This window comes from Crinia signifera, chromosome 4 (assembly GCF_055691185.1).
Source record: "Crinia signifera chromosome 4, ASM5569118v1, whole genome shotgun sequence".
Lineage (NCBI taxonomy): Eukaryota > Metazoa > Chordata > Amphibia > Anura > Myobatrachidae > Crinia > Crinia signifera.
In genome coordinates, this window is record NC_139220.1 from 211,959,353 (window position 1) to 211,983,250 (window position 23,898).

The window sequence follows — 23,898 nt, forward strand, 5'->3', positions numbered from 1 at the left end:
CAGCAGTGATCTCATTTACACTCTCAATATGGGACAGACTGACAAAGTATTATGGGATGCTATCGTCTCCACCGGCTCTAATTCCAGCTGGAAAAGAGGGCCAATTTTTTAAATTTTGGAATAATACTACCTTACTATTTATTAGTGATATTGCTATAACAGATATATTCCCGACCTTTGAAGAGGTACAAACAAAATCCTCTAAAGGCCTTATATCTATAATTTATCAATTTATGCTTAATTACGGTAACCCCATTTGGACGCCTCACGAATTGGCTTGGGAAAGAGATTTAGGAATACAACTAGAGGTAGAGAAATGAGAACAGGTTAAACAAAACCTGGTATCGGTCTCCCCCTCAACACGATATAGAGAGAATGCCTTCAAATTATACACAAGATGGTACATGACACCAGAGAAATTCGCATGCATATACCCAAATACATCAGATCGGTGTTGGAGGGAGTGTGGACAAAGAGGTACCCTGCTTCATATTTTCTATAAATGTCTCAAAGTTGTAGGAATGTGGAAATATATTCATAGATTAATAACACAGGTTACAGAGATTGATATACCTTTTATGCCGGCGTACCTTCTTCTCCCGCAAAAAGTCCCAAGGATACAGAAAGCAACACAAAAACTCATATGGTATATGACCAGTGCTCTTAAAATAAAGATTGCATCACACTGGGAAACACAGACTATCCCATCCAGAACAGCAATAATGGCTGGAATCTGGGACGTATACCATATCGAATATATGGCCAGTATTGTAGAAGATAACGATCAATCCTTTAGAAGTATATGGTCACCATGGTTAAAGTACCATAGTTTCCCACCCCTATTTACATAAAATGGAATAAATGGCTTAAAAATAGCAGAGAATGAAGAGAGTTATTTATGATTCTAGAAAATGATAGATATGTAAGTCGACCCGAATATAAGCCAAGGCACCTAATTTTACAACAACAAAAAATGGGAAAACTTATTGACTCAAGTGGGACCCTCACTCGAGTATAAGCCGAGGGGGGCTTTTTCAGCATAAAAAATGTTCTGAAAAAGTAGGCTTATACTCGAGTATATATGGTATATATAACGGAAGAATCTCTGTAAATTGAGTGAAGCTGCAAAAAGTCACTGTGTATTTCCCTTTCCCTACCCTAACCTTCCCTGTTCTTTTTTCTGTTTATCCCTTTACCCACCCCACTCTATGTATAGGAATGAATAAGTGCATATATGTATAACTCTGAAAATCATTCAATAAAACAATGTAATAATAAAAAAAAGAATAGAGTGTAAAACAAAATAAACTACACATTAAACTCCAACTAAGGGGTAAAAGTCAGTGTTTAGTGAGATAAATTTTTACAATCAAAATAATATTCTCCTCCATATTCTCCGGTAATGGTTAGCATTACTGCCTCACAGCGCTGCGGTCATGGGTTTGATTCCCACCATGGCTCTAACTGTGCAGAGTTTGTATATTCTCCCCATACTTGCGTGGGTTTCCTCCGGGTACTCTGGTTTCCTCCCACAATCCAAAAATATACTGGTAGGCTAATTGGCTCCCAACAAATTAACCCTAGAATGACTGTGTGCGTGTACATATGGTAGGGAATATAGATTGTAAGCTTCACTGGGGCAGGGACTGATGTGAATGTTCAAATATTCTCTGTAAAGCATTGCAGAATATGTGTGCATTATATAAGAAACTGTTAATAAATAAATTATATATATATATATATATATATATATATATATATATGTTCAATAGATGAGGATGCGGCGACAATTGCTCTTTAAATATATATAATATAGATAGTGCAACCTGCACTTATTAAAACAAGGTTTGCCGATGTCAAGTATGGACCTGGAACCACGATACGTAGCTTAATTAACTATAGTTAGCAATATAAAAAAATATATATATGCCAAAAAATAGTCACTGTATGTGGGTAAAAATATCTAGGTAAATTTATTTATACAGTAAAAAAGGGGGATATTTAAAAACAGACAATTGAAACAGCTCCTATCCTAAAAAAAAATAGGTACTTATGTAGTAACTGGGCTGCCGATTTTGAAATCGGGTCCATCGCATCGCATCGCACCCGACCATATCGCATGCGATGCGATGCGATGGACCCGATTTTTCCATAGGATTCAATGTTAAAATGGACTGAGTCCATTTCAACATGGAATTCAATGGGAAAAGGGGTCCTTTTCATACCCCTACTATCCAAGTGGGCATGGAGTTGGATATAAACCTGTGGCGAGCGTAGCGAGCCACCGAGCCCGAAGCGTGGCGAGCGTAGCGAGCCCCGCGAGGGGACACAGAATACCGTCCCCTCGCGGGGCTCGCTTCGCTCGCCACGCTTCGGGCTCGGTGGCTCGCTACGCTCGCCACAGGTTTATATCCAACTCCATGCCCACTTGGATAGTAGGGGTATGAAAAGGACCCCTTTTTCCCATTGAATTCCATGTTGAAATGGACTCAGTCCATTTTAACATTGAATCCTATGGAAAAATCGGGTCATCGCATCGCATCGCATGCGATATGGTCGTATGCGATGCGATATCGCATCGCATCGCATCTGATTGTATGCCTTAACTTAAGGCATACAATCAAAAAATCGGCAGCCCAGATACTACATAAGTACCAAATATTCAAATTAATTGTAATTTTTTTTTAAATTCAAAATGGTCTACATTGAATGTTAAACAATGTTAATGTTTTTATTTTAAAGGGACTCACCATTGGATCTGCTACTAGCTCTAGGACTGTTGAGCTTGACTAGACGTTGGACTTGAAAGGGTTAAAGGTATGAATTGCAATCTCTTCAGAGTACACCACAACATTATTTGCAACACAATTACTTTACAGAACACACCTTTCCCGGTTTAATTGTATGTGATCTCTTCCACAGTACGCTCCACTTTCCTGTTCTACAAGATGTCTGCACTACCGTCAGCTCTGCTTGGTATACCACTACTATGGATTCTGAAACGAGTTTTCTTCTCCTACTTGTGGCAGGACTTAATGTTCTTTCTCAGAGTCATCAACTGTGGGAGGAAGTTAAATAAAGATGTGAACTGCAGTCCATCTTGTGGCATGGTGGATATGTTTTTAAAACAGGTTTCCATAAGACCGGACCAGACATTTATTTTTTACCAAGACCAGTCCTATACCTACAAGGAGATAGATCTTAAAAGTAACCAAGCGGCATGGGCTTTACGACAATTTGCAAAGCTGAAAAAGGGGGACTGCGTTGGTATATTCATGAGCAATGATCCTGCATATGTTTGGCTTTGGTTGGCACTAGCCAAATTAGGATGCCCAATGGCTTGTCTGAACTACAATATACGTGCAGGATCATTTCTCCATTGCTTCAAGTGCAGTGGTGCAAAAGTTCTTATTGCTGCCCCAGGTAAGAGACAAGCATTAAGACCAAACTATTAAGAGGTTGATGTACTGTTTCAAGCAGTGAAAAGACTAGTAAAGTGGAGAAGTTGCCAATAGCAACCAGTCAGCTTCTTCAGTATATACCACCTTACAAAATGAACTCGATAAATGCTTTTTTTTTTTTTTATTGGTTGCTCCACTCTTTTCACTGTATTATATATCAACATCTAAAGCTGGGCACACATTGTGCAACTTTACTAAATTATATGAATAATATCGATATCACTAGATTTGATTTAATCCATTTTGAGCTTGGTGAAATGTGAACAGATTATATACTGCATGTATATGGTCGACCCTTTGTGCATTAAATATATATGAACCCTCATAAACTTAGAGGCCAATTCAATTACCTTGTGTGGCGTAATGTGTAAAGGGCATTGCAGTGTTTGACCTAATGTCTAAGGGGCATTGCAATGTGTGGGTAATGTGTAAGGGACATTGGGTACTTATGTATTATCTGGGCTCCCATGTTAAATGCACCCCATTTTTTCATACCCCTACTATCCAATTACGCATGGAGTTGATTTTATATAGTGTGGTGAGCGCAGCGAGCCACCGTGCCCGAAGCGTGGCGAGCGCAGCGAGCCCCGCGAGGGTACGCGGTGTCATAAGAAAAACGGGAGCCCAGATATTACATAAGTACCGGACATTGCAGTGTGTGGCATCATTTGAAAAGTGGCATTGTGGTCTGTGCCATAATGTAAGGGACATTACGGTGTTGTGCATAATGTGTAAGGGACATTACAGTGCGTGGCGTACTGTGTAAGTGGCATTACAGTGCAATTGGTAATGTGTAAGGGGCATAGCGTTTTGAGGCATTATGTATAAGGGGCATTACAGTGTGTGGCATAATGTGTAATGGGCATTGCTATAAGGCAGTAAAATGACAAATAATGTGACGGGCATGAATCAGGAACAAAAGTATAGTGCAATGGATTGATGCAGGGAGGGTGGCCCCAAATCGGTAACTTGCCTTGGACCACAATGAAGTGTAAATATGTATCTGGGCAGGATCCCCAAGATACAGACATTGGGAGTAAGAACAGATTGTGAGATTGCGTTATATACAATGACCCTAATCACCTGTCCATAAAGTGTGGACTGTAGAGAAGGACCATAAAAGATGCCAAAAAGTGTCCAGTAATGTTAAGTCCTGATCAGTCAGAATTGGGCACATCAATAAAAATATAATCCTACGTGTACGCAGCTTAATGCTACTATACATAAAAGTATCATCCCATAAACTCTTCTCACATGTGACTGTCACCTCCATGATGAATTACCTCCACCATAGCAACCACACAGCCAGTGACTATATTGTGCATGTGACAAGTGTGAACTGTCAAGTGCTGTGTCACATCCATCAACAGGCAAAACAGTGATTACAGGAAAACATCCACGAGTCCAAAATTTATTTTTGCTAAACAAATACATTCCTGAAATACTCACCTCAAATCCCTGATGTCCCCGTCAAGAGAGAAGCCCCAATAAAGCATATGGTCAATGCTCCTTTGTCTGGTATCACAGAGTCTCTACAAATTGTCTTTACATGTGGTTACCGTATATACTCGAGTATAAGTCGACCCGAATATAAGCCGAGGCACCTAATTTTACCACAAAAAAACTGGGAAAACTTATTGAGTACTTGAGTATAAGCCGAGGGGGGCTTTTTCAGCATAAAAAATGTTCTGAAAAAGTAGGCATATACTCGAGTATATATGGTAACTCTTGTATTTCTATTAAGCTGTTTTTAAAAAGCCATACATTTTTGAAGATGACAGCCTGCACCCTTGATACTATAGCATTGTTTTTTTTTTAAATGTAACATTACATGCAGTACATAAGCAGTAAAGGAAATTGGTGTTTGTGGTTCGGCCTTCATAATAACACCTCTTTTGTTGTGACAAGAACTGAAGAGTGCTGTGGAGGAAGTGTTACCTGCGCTGGCAGAGGAAGGAGTGCAGGTGTTTTACCTGAGCAGAGAATCCAGCACTGATGGAGTTCTCAGTCTACTTGACAAAGTGGAAGCTGCTTCTGAGGAGCCAGTTCCTGTATCTCTTAGATCAGATCTTACCACAAAATCCCCAGCTTTGTATATATACACATCCGGAACTACAGGTAACCTATTTCATTACTTTGTCTTTTTTTATTCATACTGGGAATAATTAGGCAACTTTAATGCATTGCTCTAATATCAGTTACATCATGTTACACTAGGGCCAATATTTTGGTTGACTTAATCTTGCGCGAATTGGCAAGGTGGACTGATCTGTTGCGTATGCGCATGTTCAGCAACATTTCTGCACATGTGTATACGCTGGGTGTGTGTGAACTCAGCAAAAAAATTTGAGCGGGGGGTGCAGAGGCGCGTGGGAAGGCGGGCAGGCTCATTAGCATATGTGAACACCCAGCATTTCATGGGTGTTCCCATGAAAACGCTGGGCATACACATGCTAATGCGTTTGTGACACACATGCGGGGGGCGGAGGACAGCTGACATAACCAGATGTCAGCTGCCAGTCCAATTACCTGGATTTCTACACGCATATGTGAGAGTGGTCTGGATCACCCTTACATGTGCGTGCGCCTAAAACATCCATTTGATGGTCGGCAACCATCGTAAGATGGGGGAGGTTCCCAATGGCATGCAAATGGATGTTTATGTAAAACATCCATTCGCATGCTGGGCGAACGAACCCAGTGTGCGAAGGGGGGCAGGTGTACCACCATGGGCAGGTTCTGGTTGACTCATAAGGGTGCAAATTAGCGCTCAAGCGAGTCAACCAGAATCAGGGCCTAGATGTGTAACCTAGCACAATCATGCAACATTTAAGCTTATTATTTCTGAGGCTTTTATAAATAGGTTTGGTGCTAGAATTAGATGTGGAACAGCCTACTGTATTTTGTTTGATGAAAATATCAAAGAAAAAATGTGCTTGAATAACTATATAATCTATATAATTTAATAATAATAATAATAATTGGTACTTATGTAGTATCTGGGCTGCCGATTTTTTGATTGTATGCCTTAAGTTAAGGCATACAATCAGATGCGATGCGATGCGATATCGCATCGCATCCGATATCGGATGCGATATCGGATGCGATGACCCGATTTTTCCATAGGAATCAATGTTAAAATGATTCCTATGGAAAAATGGGTCCTTTTCATACCCCTACTATCCAAGTGGGCATGGAGTTGGATATAAACCTGTGGCGAGCGTAGCGAGCCACCGAGCCCGAAGCGTGGCGAGCGAAGCGAGCCCCGCGAGGGGACGGTATTCGTCCCCTCGCGGGGCTCGCTTCGCTCGCCACGCTTCGGGCTCGGTGGCTCGCTACGCTCGCCACAGGTTTATATCCAACTCCATGCCCACTTGGATAGTAGGGGTATGAAAAGGACCCATTTTTCCCATTGAATTCCATGTTAAAATGGACTCAGTCCATTTTAACATTGATTCCTATGGAAAAATCGGGTCATCGCATCGCATCGCATCGCATCGAATCGCATGGTCGCATGCGATGCGATGCGATCTCCCGATCCGACCCGATTTAGAAATCGGCAGCCCAGTTACTACATAAGTACCTAATAATTATAATAATAATAATTAATCTAAAGTTTATGGTAATAAAAGTTAAAAACACTTCAAATAATATTTGCACAACCCAATAAATAAGTTAAATCTGGCCGTGTGTTCCCAAAACTGAACAAACAGCCCTATTATTACTCATATTTGGTTGATTCCTGATATACACTGCTCAAAAAAATAAAGGGAACACTTAAACAACACAATGTAACTCCAAGGTAATCACACTTCTGTGAAATCAAAATGTCCACTTAGGAAGCAACACTGATTGACAATCAATTTTGCTTGCTGTTGTGCAAATGGAATAGACAACAGGTGGAAATTATAGGCAATTAGCAAGACCCCCCAATAAAGGAGTTGTTCTGCAGGTGGTGACCACAGACCTCTTCTCAGCTCCTATGCTTTCTGGCCAATGTTTTGGTCACTTTTGAAAACTGGCGGTGCTTTCACTCTAGTGGTAGCATGAGACGGAGTCTACAACCCACACAAATGGCTCAGGTAGTGCAGCTCATCCAGGATGGCACATCAATGCAAGCTGTGGCAAGAAGGTTTGCTGTGTCGGTCAGCGTAGTGTCCAGAGCATGGAGGCGCTACCAGGAGACAGGCCAGTACATCAGGAGATGTGTAGGAGGCCAACAACCCAGCAGTAGGACCGCTATCTCCACCTTTGTGCAAGGAGGAACAGGAGGAGCACTGCCAGATCCCTGCAAAATTACCTCCAGCAGGTCACAAATGTACATGTGTCTACAAAAATGGTCAAAAACAAACTCCATGAGGAGGTGGGGGTTGTGCTTACAGTCCAACACCATGCAGGACATTTAGCATTTGACAGAGAACACCAAGATTGGCAAATTCCCCACTGGCGCCCTGTGCTCTTCACAGATAAAAGCAGGTTCACACTGAGCACGTGACAGACGTGACAGAGTCTGGAGATGCCAAGGAGAACGTTCTTCTGCCTGCAACATCCTCCAGCATGACCAGTTTGGCAGTGGGTTAGTATTGGTGTGGGCTGGCATTTCTTTGGGGGGCCACTCAGTCCTCCATATGCTCACCTGACTGCCATTAGGTACCGAGATGGGATCCTCAGACCCCTTGTGAGACCATATGTTGGTGCGGTTGGCCTTCGGTTCCTCCTAATTCAAGACAGTGCTATACCTCATATGGCTAGAGTGGGTCAGCAGTTCCTGCAAGATGAAGGCATTGATACTATGGACTGGCCCGCCCATTCCCCAGACCTGAATCCAATTGAGCACATCTGGGACATCATGTCTCGCTCCATCCACCAACGCCACGTTGCACCACAAACTGTCCAGGAGTTGGCGGATGCATTAGTCCAGGTCTGGGAGGAGATCCCTCAGGAGACCATCCGCCACCTCATCAGGAGCATGCCCAGGCATTATAGGGAGGTCATACAGGCACGTGGAGGCCACACACACTACTGAGCCTCATTTTGACTTGTGTTAAGGACATTACATCAAAGTTGGATCAGCCTGTAGTGTGTTTTTGTGTTGGAGTGTGACTCCAAATCCAGACCTACATGGGTTAATAAATTTGATTTTCATTGATAATTTTTGTGTGATTTTGTTGTCAGCACATTCAACTATATAAAGAATAAAGTATTTAATAAGAATATTTCATTCATTCAGATCTGGGATGTGTAATGTTAGTGTTCCCTTTATTTTTTTGAGCAGTGTATTATAACAAGAAGACCACGAATGATGGTTCCACTGTCTTAATGGTGAGTTAGAAACAGCGTTCCCAATTTCCATAGGCATTCCCAAGCACGGTCCTCAAGGCACACCAACAGTGCAGGTTTTAGTGATATCCAGGCTTCAGCACAGATGGTTTAATCAGAATCCCTCAGATACTAATTAAGTCACCTGTGCTCAAGCCTGGATATCTAGAAAACCTGCACTGTTGATGTGCCTTGAGGACTGTGGTTGGGAATGCCTGGACTACAGGCTCAATCAAAAAGTAACAGGTCTCTTCCAAGCCATGGGGCCGGGGTGATGATATATTGGGATCATTGGTGTGATAGTACCATTTCAGAAATCCAGTTATACAGTAATAGTACATTCATCCTAAAACTCTTCAGTAACCATTTAATACACAATCTTCTATATTAATTCTCTGTTGGAACTGGGTGTGAATATTTGAGGTCTCCAATACTGTTCTGATAAACCAAATAAGTTTTTAGGAAATATAATATTATTTATTTTATTTTATTAACAGTTTCTTATATAGAATATTTGGTACTTGTGAGTTATCTGGGCGCCCGATTTCTAAATCGGGTCGGATCGGGCACATCGCATCGCATCGCATGCGACCATCGGATGCGATGCGATGCGATGACCCGATTTTTCCATAGGAATCAATGTTAAAATGGACTGAGTCCATTTTAACATGGAATTCAATGGGAAAAAGGGGTCCTTTTCATACCCCTACTATCCAAGTGGGCATGGAGTTGGATATAAACCTGTGGCGAGCGTAGCGAGCCACCGAGCCCGAAGCGTGGCGAGCGTAGCGAGCCCCGCGAGGGGACACAGAATACCGTCCCCTCGCGGGGCTCGCTTCGCTCGCCACGCTTCGGGCTCGGTGGCTCGCTACGCTCGCCACAGGTTTATATCCAACTCCATGCCCACTTGGATAGTAGGGGTATGAAAAGGACCCCTTTTTCCCATTGAATTCCATGTTAAAATGGACTCAGTCCATTTTAACATTGATTCCTATGGAAAAATCGGGGCATCGCATCCGATGGTCGCATGCGATGCGATGCGATATCGCATCGCATCGCATCTGATTGTATGCCTTAACTTAAGGCATACAATCAAAAAATCGGGCGCCCAGATAACTCATAAGTACCGAATATTTTACTCACATCAGTCCCTGCCCATTGGAGCTTACAATCTATATTCCCTACCACATGTACACACACACAGGCATTGTAGGGTTACATTTGTTGGAAGTCAATTAACCTACCTGTATATTTTTGGATTGTGGGTGGAAACCAGAGTACCCGGAGTAAACCCATGCAAACACAGGGAGAATATACAAACTCCACAAAGTTAGAGCCATGGTGGGAATCGAACCCATGACCTCAGCGCTGTGAGGCAGTAATGCTAACCATTACACCATCCATGCTGCCCATGCAATTATATGTCAACATTCACAATGTTGACACCACCATTTCCAAAGTAATAATGTCAACATTGAAATTGTTGACATTGTAGAATGTTGACATGTTCCCAGTGTGAAAATGTGACCAGTGACATTTTCTAATCATGTCAGCATTTCATTAGTGCCAATATAATGAATGTGGTCAATGTCGACATGCCGAGCATTACAGCATGTCAACATGTATTATTTCCTGATCAACAGCATGGGACAAATTACTGATATCATACAGTATGCAAAAACTAAATAAAGAATACATAGGATAGGGAAAAAAATTGTTATGGTTAATATGGCCATAAATGGTTTAAGTGCCTGATGCTAATTATTTCCCACTCAGATGGAATAATTACTATTTTGTGTACCTATCTTGCAATGTTTTATCAATATTTAATAACATTTATCTGTTTATTATTTTTACATCTATTTTTAGCTTACTAATAAGGGCCAGATGTATAAAGCGTCAAAAAGTGGAGAGTGATAAACAGTCAGCCAATCAGCTCCGAACTACTGTACCATGTTTCAGGCTGGGTATGAAAAATGATAGGAGATAGGATAAAAGATACAGAAGGAGCTGGTTGGCTGGTTCTTTATCATGCTCCACTTTATCACTTTTTGAAGCTTGATACATCTGGCCCATAATTATTCAAAAATAAACTAAGAAATTAGTTGAAAAACACAGTACCAAATGGCAATCCAGAGCATGCTTAGTCAAATATTGGGACAGATTCTCAGTTGGGATAAAAAAAGAAAAGTCAGTAACTGGAAAAAAACCATGGGGGTTATTCAGACCTTATTGCAGCCCTGCGGTTTCGCATGGCGGACGATCATCGAATGACTACGCAAGCGTCCACATTTTAGCATGCATGCATGAGGGCATTCAGGAGTCTGTAGTGTGAGCTCCGGCCTCAATCAGTCTCTGTCTATTGCACAGGCAGGGTAGGTTATGCACAGACTGCACACAGTGGCAAATGGATTGATTTTTGGGTGTGATTTTGGCAAGCCATTTGCAGACTTGCACAGGGCGGGTTTTCACTCACTATCAGCAGCGGCTCTTACCTCTCCAGAGGAGGGGTGCTGCCTCTGCTGCTGCGTTCCTGGTCCCCTCAGCTGTGCTGAATCTGGTCCCCGTCGTGCAGCTGGCACATGCGCAGTAGCCTCTTGAGTATTGCACATGCGCTGGCCCCCAGCCTCTGTGAGCTGCTTATGCAGCAGCCCCCGAAGGCATATTCAGGGTCCCGGGTCCGGCGAATTCGCAGTATCACCCTCGCAGTGTACAAGCGCGGGACCCGGTTTAATGGGCTGCCACTCAGCAGCCCATGTAGAGGCGTCCTGGAGGGAACTCCCAATGGGACTGCCATGGGTGACTGGCCGGTCAGATTTCCAATAGGAAATCACTGCCAGTCACAGTGAAGCCAGAGTAGTCTCACAGACTGCATCTGGCTTCACTTAGGCAGAGAACAGCGGCGGATTTTACCTGGGGGGGGGGGGGTGTGCAGCCGATAGGTAAAAACCGCCACTGCTCACTATTATAATTTTCTACTCTAGTAACTCTCCAGGTTACACATGGGAGCAGCATATTGGAGAAGCATTTATGTGGTTTTTAATATAAGTTTATCTATTGCATCTGATATAGTCTTTGTGTATAATGTCACTCTGTCTGGGCCATCCGATCGCAGGGCTCTGCTTAATCACCCAGGTCTGAGTAACGCAAGGGGTGCAAATACATTTTTTTTTTGCATGCTGGGTAAATACTAGTTGCATTTGCTAGAAATGGCCAGCCTTTAAGAATGACCTAATACAGCTAAGATATGAATATTATTTATCACACTATTTGTGATGATGAATTCTATGATGTACATCTCTTCCAGGTCTCCCTAAGGCAGCCGTTATCAATCAAAACCGTCTTTTATCAAGCTCCTCATTAACTACAATCTCCGGAGTTACATGCAAGGATGTATACTACATATCACTGCCTTTGTACCACAGCTCTGGCCTTTTAATTGGTGTTCGTGGATGCATTCAACAAGGTACACCGAACTAGGCCTAGGAGAAAAAGCAAGTCACTGTCAAATCTAGCTTCATTCTGCAAGAGTAACCATGTGGGCCTGGTTTGCCTAATATGGGTATTTTTTTAAACAGCCTGATGAATACTGTACATGGAAATATTGTGGAACAGGGGTGGCCAAACCGGTCCTTGAGATCTAGCAACGGTCCACGTTTTCCAAATCCCCTAGCTGGTGCACAGCTGTAGTCATTACTAACTGTCACATTTTCCAACCTGCTGCATTCATTCCTACATGGACTGTTGGTAGATCTTGAGGACAGGTTTGGCCACACATGTTGTGGAAGAATCATTAATTACAATTTACATAACTAGGCTTACCATACAGGTTCCAGACGGCTGACAGACAATGTCTAGTCAGACATTCAATAGGTAGACACTAAAAGTTAGACATGCATTAGTCAGACACTGACAAAAGTTAGACATGCATTAGTCAGACACTGACAAAAGTTAGACATGCATTAGTCAGACATTGACAAAAGTTAAACATACATTAGTTAGACTTTGACAAAACTAACAACACAAGTAAAATGTTGACATGAAAAATCAATATATGTACATGGACACCGTCTAAGTGTGGTTATGGTATATTAGATCTACAATGTCTAGGTGTACAGTCATATGGTCGACCACTAATGGTTGACAGTCAAATGGTCAACAGGGTCAAAAGGTTGACAGGGTCGAATGGTCGACAGTGAAAAGGTCGACAGGGTCCAAAGGATGACAGTCTGTCGATCTTTGGTCCCTGTCAACCTTGCAAATGAACCAGAATAACCCATATATTATACAGGCTAAAACAGGGAGACCTGAGACATGTGGTTGGCAGGTGGTGAAGGGGATTCATAGGCATTTCCGGCTTCCATCATTTAGCTTTAACAACGAGAAAGAAAAAAGAAACTCGGGTGGGGTGCACTCTAGATCCCCTAACTACAGTTGTTCTGTTAATTTAAATTATGATTTTTTTGTACATTTTTTCTGCTGTGCACATTTTATTTTATTTATTATCAAAAATTATTTTTAATAAATATTAGTGATATTTAGTTAATAATATTGCTGTGTAAAGAGTTGAATATTCAAATCCCAGCGATTTCTATAAAGGTAATTAAATCAAACACCGGTATCTCAACGGTGTGTGTCCACTTTTCATAAAGGAATCGGTGTGATAATAATTAACAATTATAATAACCATCATATCACCCTATCATATACACCATAGGTTTTACCGGTGTTTCACTCACAGGAGTGATGGTAAGGTTTTAATCATAGGTCAACAGAAATTTCACACACCAAAACAAATAAAGTATATACACATATTTTACATATATACAAAGTGGACACAAGCTGTCGACATATATCTCTGTACTGTCCTTAATGGTTAAGATTCCTGTCTACAGAATAAACCATCACCTTGTAATCTAAATACCAACAAAGTTTGGCTATCCGAGACAGGAGAATTTTGTAACTTATGTAACCATGCATCAATGGATCCCTCTCAGTTGCAACTATGTATCCCCTATGTATGGGTTGCAGCCACTTCCCCACACTGAATACCCACAATGGGTTAGCAATATGCGGGGAGAAGGAGAGAGGGGGCCCCTTTCGACAGCACAATATGTTCGTTCCCGCATGCAGAACATCAAGCGTACTTTGCCATTTATATCACTATATTGCCTGCGCAAATAAATGCTGGGTGCAGTCCCAAATTGACGGCACCTCCAATCTCACAGTGATAGATGCAATCTGAGTGCACACACAAAAACCAGTGTGTACGCTATTAGTAACTGGAGAAAATGTTGTTTCAGCAGTATATATAATTGGCTTGTCTCGGATAGCCAAACTTTGTTGCTATTTAGATTACAAGGTGATGGTTTATTCTGTAGACAGGAATCTTAACCATAAAGGACAGTACAGAGATATATGTCGACAGCTTGTGTCCACTTTGTATATATGTAAAATATGTGTATATACTTTATTTGTTTTGGTGTGTGAAATTTCTGTTGACCTATGATTAAAACCTTACCATCACTCCTGTGAGTGAAACACCGGTAAAACCTATGGTGTATATGATAGGGTGATATGATGGTTATTATAAATGTTAATTATTATCCCACCGATTCCTTTATGAAAAGTGGACACACACCGTTGAGATACAGATAGAATATTCAACTCTTTACACAGCAATATTAGTAACTAAATATCACTAATATTTATTAAAAATAATTTTTGATAATAAATAAAATGTGCACAGCAGAAAAAATGTACAAAAAAATCATAATTTAAATTAACAGAACAACTGTAGTTAGGGGATCTAGAGTGCACCCCACCCGAGTTTCTTTTTTCTTTCTCGTTGTTAAAATGACTTTGCCCAACTCGGGGGTGCACCACTGAACACCACTATTGTGGCCCAGGACCTTGTGGTCAAAGGCTATATGTGGTGTATAATATAAGAAATAAATTCTGCAATTAAAATCAGTTAGATCCCCACTGTAATTAATTAAATTAATTATTTATCCCTAATACATAGTGCAGTTCCCCAAAACAACCCTTGATCAACATCATTTAGCTTTAGTAATTCTCAGTTTTATGGGTATGGCCTTTTTTTTCTTTTTTAGATTTGTAGAACCGTTAATTTCAGGCAGAAGAAAAATGACTGAGGCAATTTTGTACTGAACACTGAAAGAAATATTCTGCCAGTAAAATATACAAAACCTTGTGTCCACACGTAAATTGGTGCAATATTTAGCAGGAATGGTTTTAACACAAAGTACTGCTGGGTGAATCCTTTACCTGCCCAAGTCATTAAAACTCTGTCTCCTGTGCTTGTCCCAACCTTAACTAGAATCTGAAATATCTATCTTGCTACTTGTACTTTTCCTTCTTTGTTTCAACATCCCCTTCTGAAAAAAAAACAGTTCTGACCCTAATGTAGGGTACACACCAGGACGACCCGCTCACGATGCACATCGTGAGCGGGTCGTCAGTGTCTCGTCCGACCCGCTCACGGTGACGCGGGGGGGCACGACCCGCTCACGATGTGCACCGTGAGCGGGTCCGATCCGATGGCGACCCGCACCCGGCTGTATGGTCGTCATTGAGATCCTACCTGCAGCAGGTAGGATCTCAATAACGACTGACCGACCCGCGGGACCGCGCATCGGATCGGTATCGGTCCACACCAGGTCAGAAAAGGGCCCAATCAGCACACAATCTACATCCAATTGATCGAAATTGGATCTAGATTGTGGGGATCGGGCCCTAGTCGTCCTGGTGTGTACCCAGCATAACTCTCTCTCTACCTATTGTCCTATCTCTCAGCTCCCATGCCTCTCCAAGCTACTGGAGAGACTTGACTACTCTCACCTCACACACTTTCTTAACTCTCATGCCCTATTAGACCTGCTTCAGCTTTCGTTCCCAACACTCCACTGAGACAGCTCTGACTAAAGTGGTGAATGATCTGGTAACTGCCAAGTCTAAAGGCCATTAATCTCTACTTATTCTTCTAGATCTTTCTGCTGCTTTTGACACTGTTGATCTTACTCTTCTCATACATACAAAAAATTAACTCCCTAGGTCTTAATGATACAGCCCTTTCCTGGTTCACATCTTACCTATCTGATCACTCTTTCAGTGTTTGTTTCTCTGACTCTACCTCCTCTTCAATACCTCTGTCAGTCAGAGTTCTGAAAGGCTCAGTCTTAGGTCCTCTGCTTTTCTCAATCTATACCGTATCTCTTGACAAACTCATCAGCTCTTTCGGATTGCAGTATCATGTATATGCGGATGATATTTAAATCTATCTATCAACCCCAGAGTTGTCACGAGTGGTTTTGGGCCGAGTCTCTGAATGCCGCTCTGCCATATCATCTTGGATGTCTTCTCGCCACCTCAAACACAACATTTCCAAAACAGAATTACTTATATTCCCACCAGCAAAGAACAGTTACCATCCTGATATCTCCATCACTGTTGACAACTTGACAATCAACCCTACTTCACAAGCTTGTTGCCTAGGGGTCATCCTCGACTCTGAACTGTCCTTTGTTCCCCACATTCAATCTGTCACCAAATCATGTTACATGCATCTAAAAAACATATCCAAAATATGACCCTATCTCACACAAGCCACTACTAAATCTCTTATCCATGCACTCTTTATATTCCGCATTGATCCGCTCTGCCAGTGTCTCCATTGGTTACCTGTGTTTTACCGTATTCAACATAAAACCCTTCTGCTAGCGTATAAAGCTATTAACCATACTGCACCAGCTTATATTTCTTTACTTATCTCAAAATATCTTCCATCTCGACCACTCTGCACAAGATCTGCGTCTCTCTTCTGTACGGATCACTAGCTCCCATTCACTATTAAAGGGCTTTCATCGGGCTGCTCCCACCTGATGGAATGCCCTTCCATGCACAATAAGACTCTCCACTAGCCTCCAAACTTTCAAGCGTTCCCTGAAAACTCACCTCTTCATGCAAGCCTATCATATTTAAGTTCCATATGCATAACCCTCTGAGGCACTTATGTATTATATAGCTTCCCTTCTGGACCTTCTGGACCTAGAAGCTGGTGCCTGTCCTTGTGTTTCTCTCCTATATCCCTATAGATTGTAAGCTTGCAGCAGGGCTCTCCTACCTCCAAGTCTGTCTGTTGTTACCCAGTTTGTTTTATCTCTGTTTACAATTGTAAAGCGCAACAGAATCTGCTGCACTATATAAGAAACTGTAAATAAATAATAAATAAATGTTCTGAGTGACCCCTACTGCCCACATATACTGTACACACTGTTTAAAAAAAAAATGACACTATATATAAGAAAAATATTCATCATAAGTAAATAAGGCATACTGTATATAACAAAAAATATATCATATATAACACATGTAGATTGAAAAATAAATATAAAAGGGGAAAAAAAAGCCTCCATATATTAATAGAGGCAGGGCCGTCTTTTCGTATGGGCTTAATGGAAACTTGCCCAGGAGCCCCAGGTGTATAGCTGATAGCTGAGGATCCCCTTTTTCCAGAAATACCAGAATTTTGAAAATCGGCCCTGGGGAACTGGAGATATCAAACTTCAAAGCAGCAGTCCACATCTGACCTATTAATTGCATTTCCCAGTCATATTTTTTAAGTTAAGAGTTTTTCTGAGAGTATATTCCAAAAGCTGGGACTCTCCTCTTTCTGTCGACACTCGCGGCTTGTCTCTATCATGCCCAGAACCAGAGATATCAGCTTTCCAGCAGCCGGTCCCCGCTCCAGCTCCAAACGTCTGGTGTACAGTTTTATATTTTTGTCAATGGATTTCTCTGGCTCAGTCCTGATCTCTGATCCCCAAGTCCCCAGCACCGCCTGAAAGTTGGGACTCTAGGTTTTTATACTATTGAAGGCTAAGAAATCTATTTCCAGATAATGGCAATATCTGCAGTCAAACAAGCTGCACTTCCACCAGAAAATGATGAATATTAAGCCCACTCCATTATTTAAACCTCCTCTGCGTATAAAACACCCCCTACCTCCCTGGAAGTCATTTACAAGGGACCCTTCATTCATCTGTGCCGTTAGTGTTCACCTTCCCACCACCTGTGCAGTAAAGAAATAATTAACAGAAGTTACTGCTACATGTTGAGTGGAAGATAGAGCACCCCCTGCCACCCGTGGGACATCAAAGCTGCTGCTGATAGCACCCCCCTAGGAGGGGAGAATGGGTAAGGCCCCCAGTGCATTGCTTTGCCCAGGGGCCCACACTGCTGTTAAGACGGCCCTGAATAGAGGCAGTGCAGTCAGTATAGAGTTAAATACAGTCTCTTATAGATATCAGCAGCGTTAAGAACTCATGCCAGGAAGATAGGGGGTTAACAAGCTGGTAGCAGAAATAAAGCCAGTTAGCATGTAAGCAGAACACGCACTTTGCAGTTAGTTGGCAGTTGTAGTGAGAAGCGTCAGGCTTAAGGCAGTAACAGAGAGTGATGTATGGGGTGTTTTGGGGTGAGCTCACCAGACACTATGCTTCCCCTTTCTCCTGTACATGATATATGATATTTTTAATTTCTCCTTTTATATATGCCTTATTTACTTATGTTTAATGATGTATATAATATAATATTATAATATTATATAATATTTATATAAAGTGTAACTTTTTTTTTTTGCAAGGGGCAGTAGGGGTCACTCAGAACACTACATTCACCCAGCAGCGCTTTGTGTTAAAACCATTCCTTTCCAATCCCTCTTTTGTGAATATAGGTTAACCATACTTGCCGACTTTTAAAATAGCCTCTCTGGGAGAAGCCGGCTGTCCTCTCTGGGCTAACTCACAAAACACATGCAGCAGCGGATGTAGTATATTGATAATTGAACATCATTGTCTTTTTATATACAGTATATGTACATAATATTTAAGCACCAGGAACTGTAGTTTGGAAGTTGACTTTTAGCCCCTCCCACTCTAAACTATCCGCAATATTTAGAAGAACTGTTTTGTATATTTACAAAATATGTACACGGTACAATTGCTGGGTGCTATGAGATGCGCGCTCCCACACACATCTCATCGCACAGCTCCAAAAGTATAGGTGCCCATACACGTTGCGATTCTAGCATGCATTTTGAACTTTTAAAGTTCAAAACGCATCACATTGGTTATATTGCTCTGCCATTTGCCACAATATTGTATAGCACAAAAAGTATGTGCAGGCAGTACTTTTTGTGCTACATCACATCACATCACTTTTGTAGTACATGCGATGCGATGCCCATTAGGTGACTATAAACTTTAAAAAAAAAGGGCTAAAATCGCACAGTACAGTACATCGCAACGCATTGCATCCCCTACAAGTGCCAAAATCGCACGGCACACAAATCTGTATGTTTATGGGCACCTTATGTGCTTCACATACTTTTTGTACTAGATTGCATCTCATTGCATTGCAAAACGTATGCTATGCGATCTAGTCCAAATTGCTTACAATAATTGTACCGTGCCAGGGCACCTTATAATACACAAGTACCCAATATTGTTCTCACAACTGTGCCGTAAATATTTTATACTAATTACCATGGCATCAAAATGATGGAACAGTAATGTCAGCGCTGGCATGTGTGCGCAGCCGATTCAAACAACACTGGCATTGCTCTGCCATGTGCCATCTAGTGGCTGCCAGTGTGTAAAACACTTGGATCCACCCATAGAGGTGAGGAGCAGTGTTAGCCTTTCATTATATAGGTGTTTTGGTGAAAGTAAAAGAACAGAATATTTTATTCAATACATATCATAAGTCAGCAACAACATTCTACTACAGTAGTTTAACAAGTTCTACACTAATTAATATTTGTGTAACCAATAACACAGATATTCAGCTGAAATTATTGTTTGTTCACAGGAGCCACCTGTGTATTACGGAATAAATTCTCAGCCAGTCAGTTCTGGGATGACTGCCGGAAATACAAAGTAACGGCTTTCCTTTACATTGGGGAGATACTCCGATACATATGTAACACTCCTAAGGTATTGGATAATATTACGTTATGAAAGATTATTGCTTTCTACTGCATTGCAAATACGACTGATTTTAAGCAATGTGCAAAGATTTTTCATATGGAAATGGCTGCATCTGCTAAGGATGAGGTTAGATCCATAGTGACATGTTATTGGATGAGCATTTTTTATTTATTTATTTACTGTTTCTTATATAGCGCAGCAGATTCCGTTGCACAAACTGGGTAACAACAGACAGACTTGGAGGTAGGAGGGCCCTGCTGCAAGCTTACAATTTATAGGGACATAGGAAGGAAACACAAGGACAGGCAATGGCCAGGGAAGTGTAATGGAATGCAAATTGAGATTTCAAAAATGTGATCTCATACTATTTAGAGCAAATTTTGTTCATGAAAATGTTCGAATTGTAGTCATAAAAATGTGCGAAATTATGCAGACATGGAAGTGTGCTGTATTTAGTTAAAATACAAAAAAAAAAAACGGTGTGGGGTATTAAGCATAACCAGCCCCAGGGTCATTAAATCGGTCCTGGTTTCAAAAATACAGGGAAAAAATGTGTATGAGTCCCCCATATTTAAGAAACCAAGCTCTTGGACCGGTCCCGGTTCTAAAACTATGGGGGCCCAAAAAACTGGGGGTCCCCCATATTTTGGAAGCAGCACCAGACTCCAACAGCTGGAAGACACTTTTTCTGTAAGATCCTCCATCCGTACCATGTGTATTGTGGCTGGTCAACCTTGGACAGGGTACCTGGGGGAGTGGGGACCCCCCAATAAAGGGATCCCCCCAGGCTTCACCCATCCAGGGCTGCAGAGGTAGAGAACACAGCGCTGGATAAGGTATGTATGTGTGATCTCATGGTGTAAAATGTGTGTTAATAAACTTATACTGTTCTAGGTGTCTGCCTTATTATTTCCACATTCGTTATACAAGTGAACTATGATACCCAACAGGCATATTAATGCCCGCCATGCTGGGAACTGTATTAAGCAATGTATTTGAATCTATTGTTGCATACATCAGACCGGAATCCACAGCCCCAGGCTTCAGCTCTGAATGGGTGAATCATGGGAGGAGGGGACACCTCTATTAGGGGGTCCCCCCCCCAGGTACCCCATCCAGGGCTGACCAGCCATGGTGCGCATGGTACGGTCGGATGACCTTACGTAAAAAGTTTCCCCCGGCCATGGCTGTTGGAGCCCTGTGCTGGTTCCAAAATATGGGGGACCCCAGTTTTTTTGTCTCCCTTTTTTTTTTTTAACCAGGACCGGTCAAAGAGCCTGATGTTGGTTTCTTAAATACAGGGAAGGGGGGAAACCCCTTTACATTTTGTCCCCTGTATTTTTGAAACCAAGACCAGTTCAATGAGCCTGGGGCTGGTTATGCTCAGAAGGGGGAACCCCACGTCATTTTTTTTTGTTTTATCTTCACTTTAACACATTTTTTGGGCCTGAACCATGCACAGATCTCACTGGTCAGTGCATGATTCTGTCAAACTCGTGTGCTAGAAATTGGCCTGTTTGTTTTGTGATTTTTGGTAACTTTTTTGTTTTTAAATCACACCCTATTACATTTGGGAGTTGTATACTTTCTAATGGGAAAACATCTGAATGCGAATTGAAGTGTGAGAAAAAATTGACAGGTCAAAATGTGCATTTTTATTGACACAAAGTGCGATTTTTACCGCAATTTGCATCCTATTGCATGTGCGATTTTTGGAAAACGTGCAAATTCTGACTTTTTTTTTTAATTAAAAATCGCAAAAGTCAAAATATCTCATTCTATTACATATCACCCATAATGTTATATATCCATTTGGAAATTAGATGTGCTACAATACTTATGTAGCACAAGGTTTATAAAATAAGGGACTGATTCAGACCTGTTCGTTTGGGTCCAAATTCGGCCCCTTCCCCGCTGTTTGGGGCCCGGACATGTGTATGCGCAAACCCCTGTAGCAATCACCTTGGGCATGTTTCACACTTGCTGGGTGGTTCACTTCGGAGGACCGGTGGTGGGCAAGGAGTAGTAGCAGGGGAATGCAACACCATTAGGTCGACATGGAAAAAGGTTGACATGGGTCTCGGTCGACATTGGAAAAGGTCGACATGGTTCTAGGTAGAAAGGTCATTATTTCGACAGGTCGTTAGTTTGACAGGTCATTAGTTCGACATTGTCTAGGTCGGCAGTCAAAAGGTTGACATGGAGTTTTTTACTGTTTTTTGAGCCAACATGTGCTGACAGGCGGTATTTCATGCCCTACCATCCACTAGGGCGTGGTGGGAGAATGAAATAGTGTGCCCGACGTTGCAGTGCAATTTAAACTGTGTCCATGTCGACTGTGTTGACATTCAGGTAAAAAAACAGTGAAAAACCCCATGTCGACCTTTTGACTGTCGACCTAGAGAATGTCTGGGGCTAATTGAAGAGAGACAGGCTGGGCACTGTGTTCTATGTGTACTGCGCAATATTTATATGTGCTGGCCAGCTCCCCCTACAGTCTTTGTTCCACGCTGCACGGGTAAATCCTACTACAAATGTATTTGCACTTTCGAGATTTGGATACATTTATAATGCTACTATAAAGTAGAATTGTTATATTTGAAACAACAAACCATAACAAGAAATAGGGCTATCCTGTGTGTCTAATGCTCTATAGCTGTAGTGGCTAAAGTTTCCTCTCAAGGACGCATAACAGTTCATGTTTTCCAGAATGCTTTCCTGGTGATCTATTATTAAGAACTGACACATTTTTAAGAATCCAGAGGTGCTCACGAAAACTCAAACTGTTAGCGGTTCTTGAAAACTGAGCTCTCCCGTACTCGTTCATGGCTGCCTTTGTTCACATTAAACTACATTTTACCCTACCCTATTTTTCATATGTTCACTCTACCATACTGTACCATACATACTAATAGCTTCATACAGATGTTAACGACCTGACCAGTATGTCTGCCATATTTATTGCTCCACAGTTTATTCCAAACTGCACCATTTCTCCATTTTCTAGAAGGACAACGACCGAGATCACTGTGTGCGAATTGCTGTGGGGAATGGTCTCCGATCCGATGTCTGGAAAGAGTTTATCCATCGTTTCGGTGAAATCAAATTGTGTGAATTTTATGCAGCAACAGAAGGAAATGTTTTCTTCTTCAACTACACTGGAAAAGAAGGAGCAATTGGCAGATGTAATATGTTCATGAAGGTATTCTGCACTTTGGGCCCAGGCAGCACTGAGCTAGCTCAAATGCGGCATGACCTGTGACCTGCACAAAGCAGCAGCATGACATCATAGGTCACATGACTGCATGATATCCCATGTATACAGTGCAGACTCTGCAGTACTGAGGCTGCACTGCTCCTGACGGGGCCAATGTGTTTTTTTTTTTTATTTACTGTAGGGGCCAATGTGTTTGTGGGATCGTCACATGGATGCTAGGACCTGGCTGCAAATGCAGAAGATGTTTACGTACACCATTGCTATATGCCGCAAATGATGAAACGACTCTAGTTTGCTTGAGTACACAGGAATTGGACAATAGATTTAAAAATGTGTCATGTGGTTTGAAAAAAAAAAAAAAAACGTTTTAATTACACCATTCAGGGGGGTGGGGATATAGGGCCTTATTTTGGTTCATTCTTTCTGACAAAATCCTTCTTAGATGGGCAAAACCATGTGCACTGCAGGTGGGGCAGATGTAACATGTGCAGAGAGAATTAGATTTGGGTGGGGTTTTACTTCAAAGTGAGATCTATATTGCAGTGTAAAAATAAAGCAGTCAGTATTTTCCCTGCACAGAAACAAAATTACTCACCCAAATCTAATTCTCTCTGCACATGTTACATCTGCCCCCCCCTGTAGTGCACATGGTTTTGTCCATCTAAGAAGGATTTTGTCAGAAAGAATGAACCAAAATAAGGCCCATAGAGACAACATCTTGAGAGCATGGATCCCTTTTGCATTATCACGACTCTTCAGGTTGGCAGAGGCCATATTATAGTATGGGGCATGTTTTCTTGTGAGTTTCTGAACCATTCTAGAAGAATACAAACTGTATTCAAAAGTGGCCTAACCTGGTACTAGTCATAATAATTTGGCCAATTAGAGTGTA

General features: G+C 41.7%; 1 protein-coding gene across 1 annotated transcript in view; it reads left to right on the top strand.

The window, feature by feature from the left end:
• The first annotated feature begins 2,945 nt into the window (after positions 1-2,945).
• Positions 2,946-23,898, top strand: part of LOC146072526 (long-chain fatty acid transport protein 2-like) — a 35,201-nt gene continuing 14,248 nt past the window's right edge. The window contains exons 1-5 of the mRNA XM_083179744.1: positions 2,946-3,423; positions 5,370-5,579; positions 12,088-12,246; positions 19,671-19,795; positions 22,797-22,991. Coding sequence (XP_083035870.1) covers positions 2,949-3,423; positions 5,370-5,579; positions 12,088-12,246; positions 19,671-19,795; positions 22,797-22,991 — 1,164 coding nt within the window. The 5' untranslated portion in view covers positions 2,946-2,948. The remainder of the gene's footprint in view (positions 3,424-5,369; positions 5,580-12,087; positions 12,247-19,670; positions 19,796-22,796; positions 22,992-23,898) is intronic.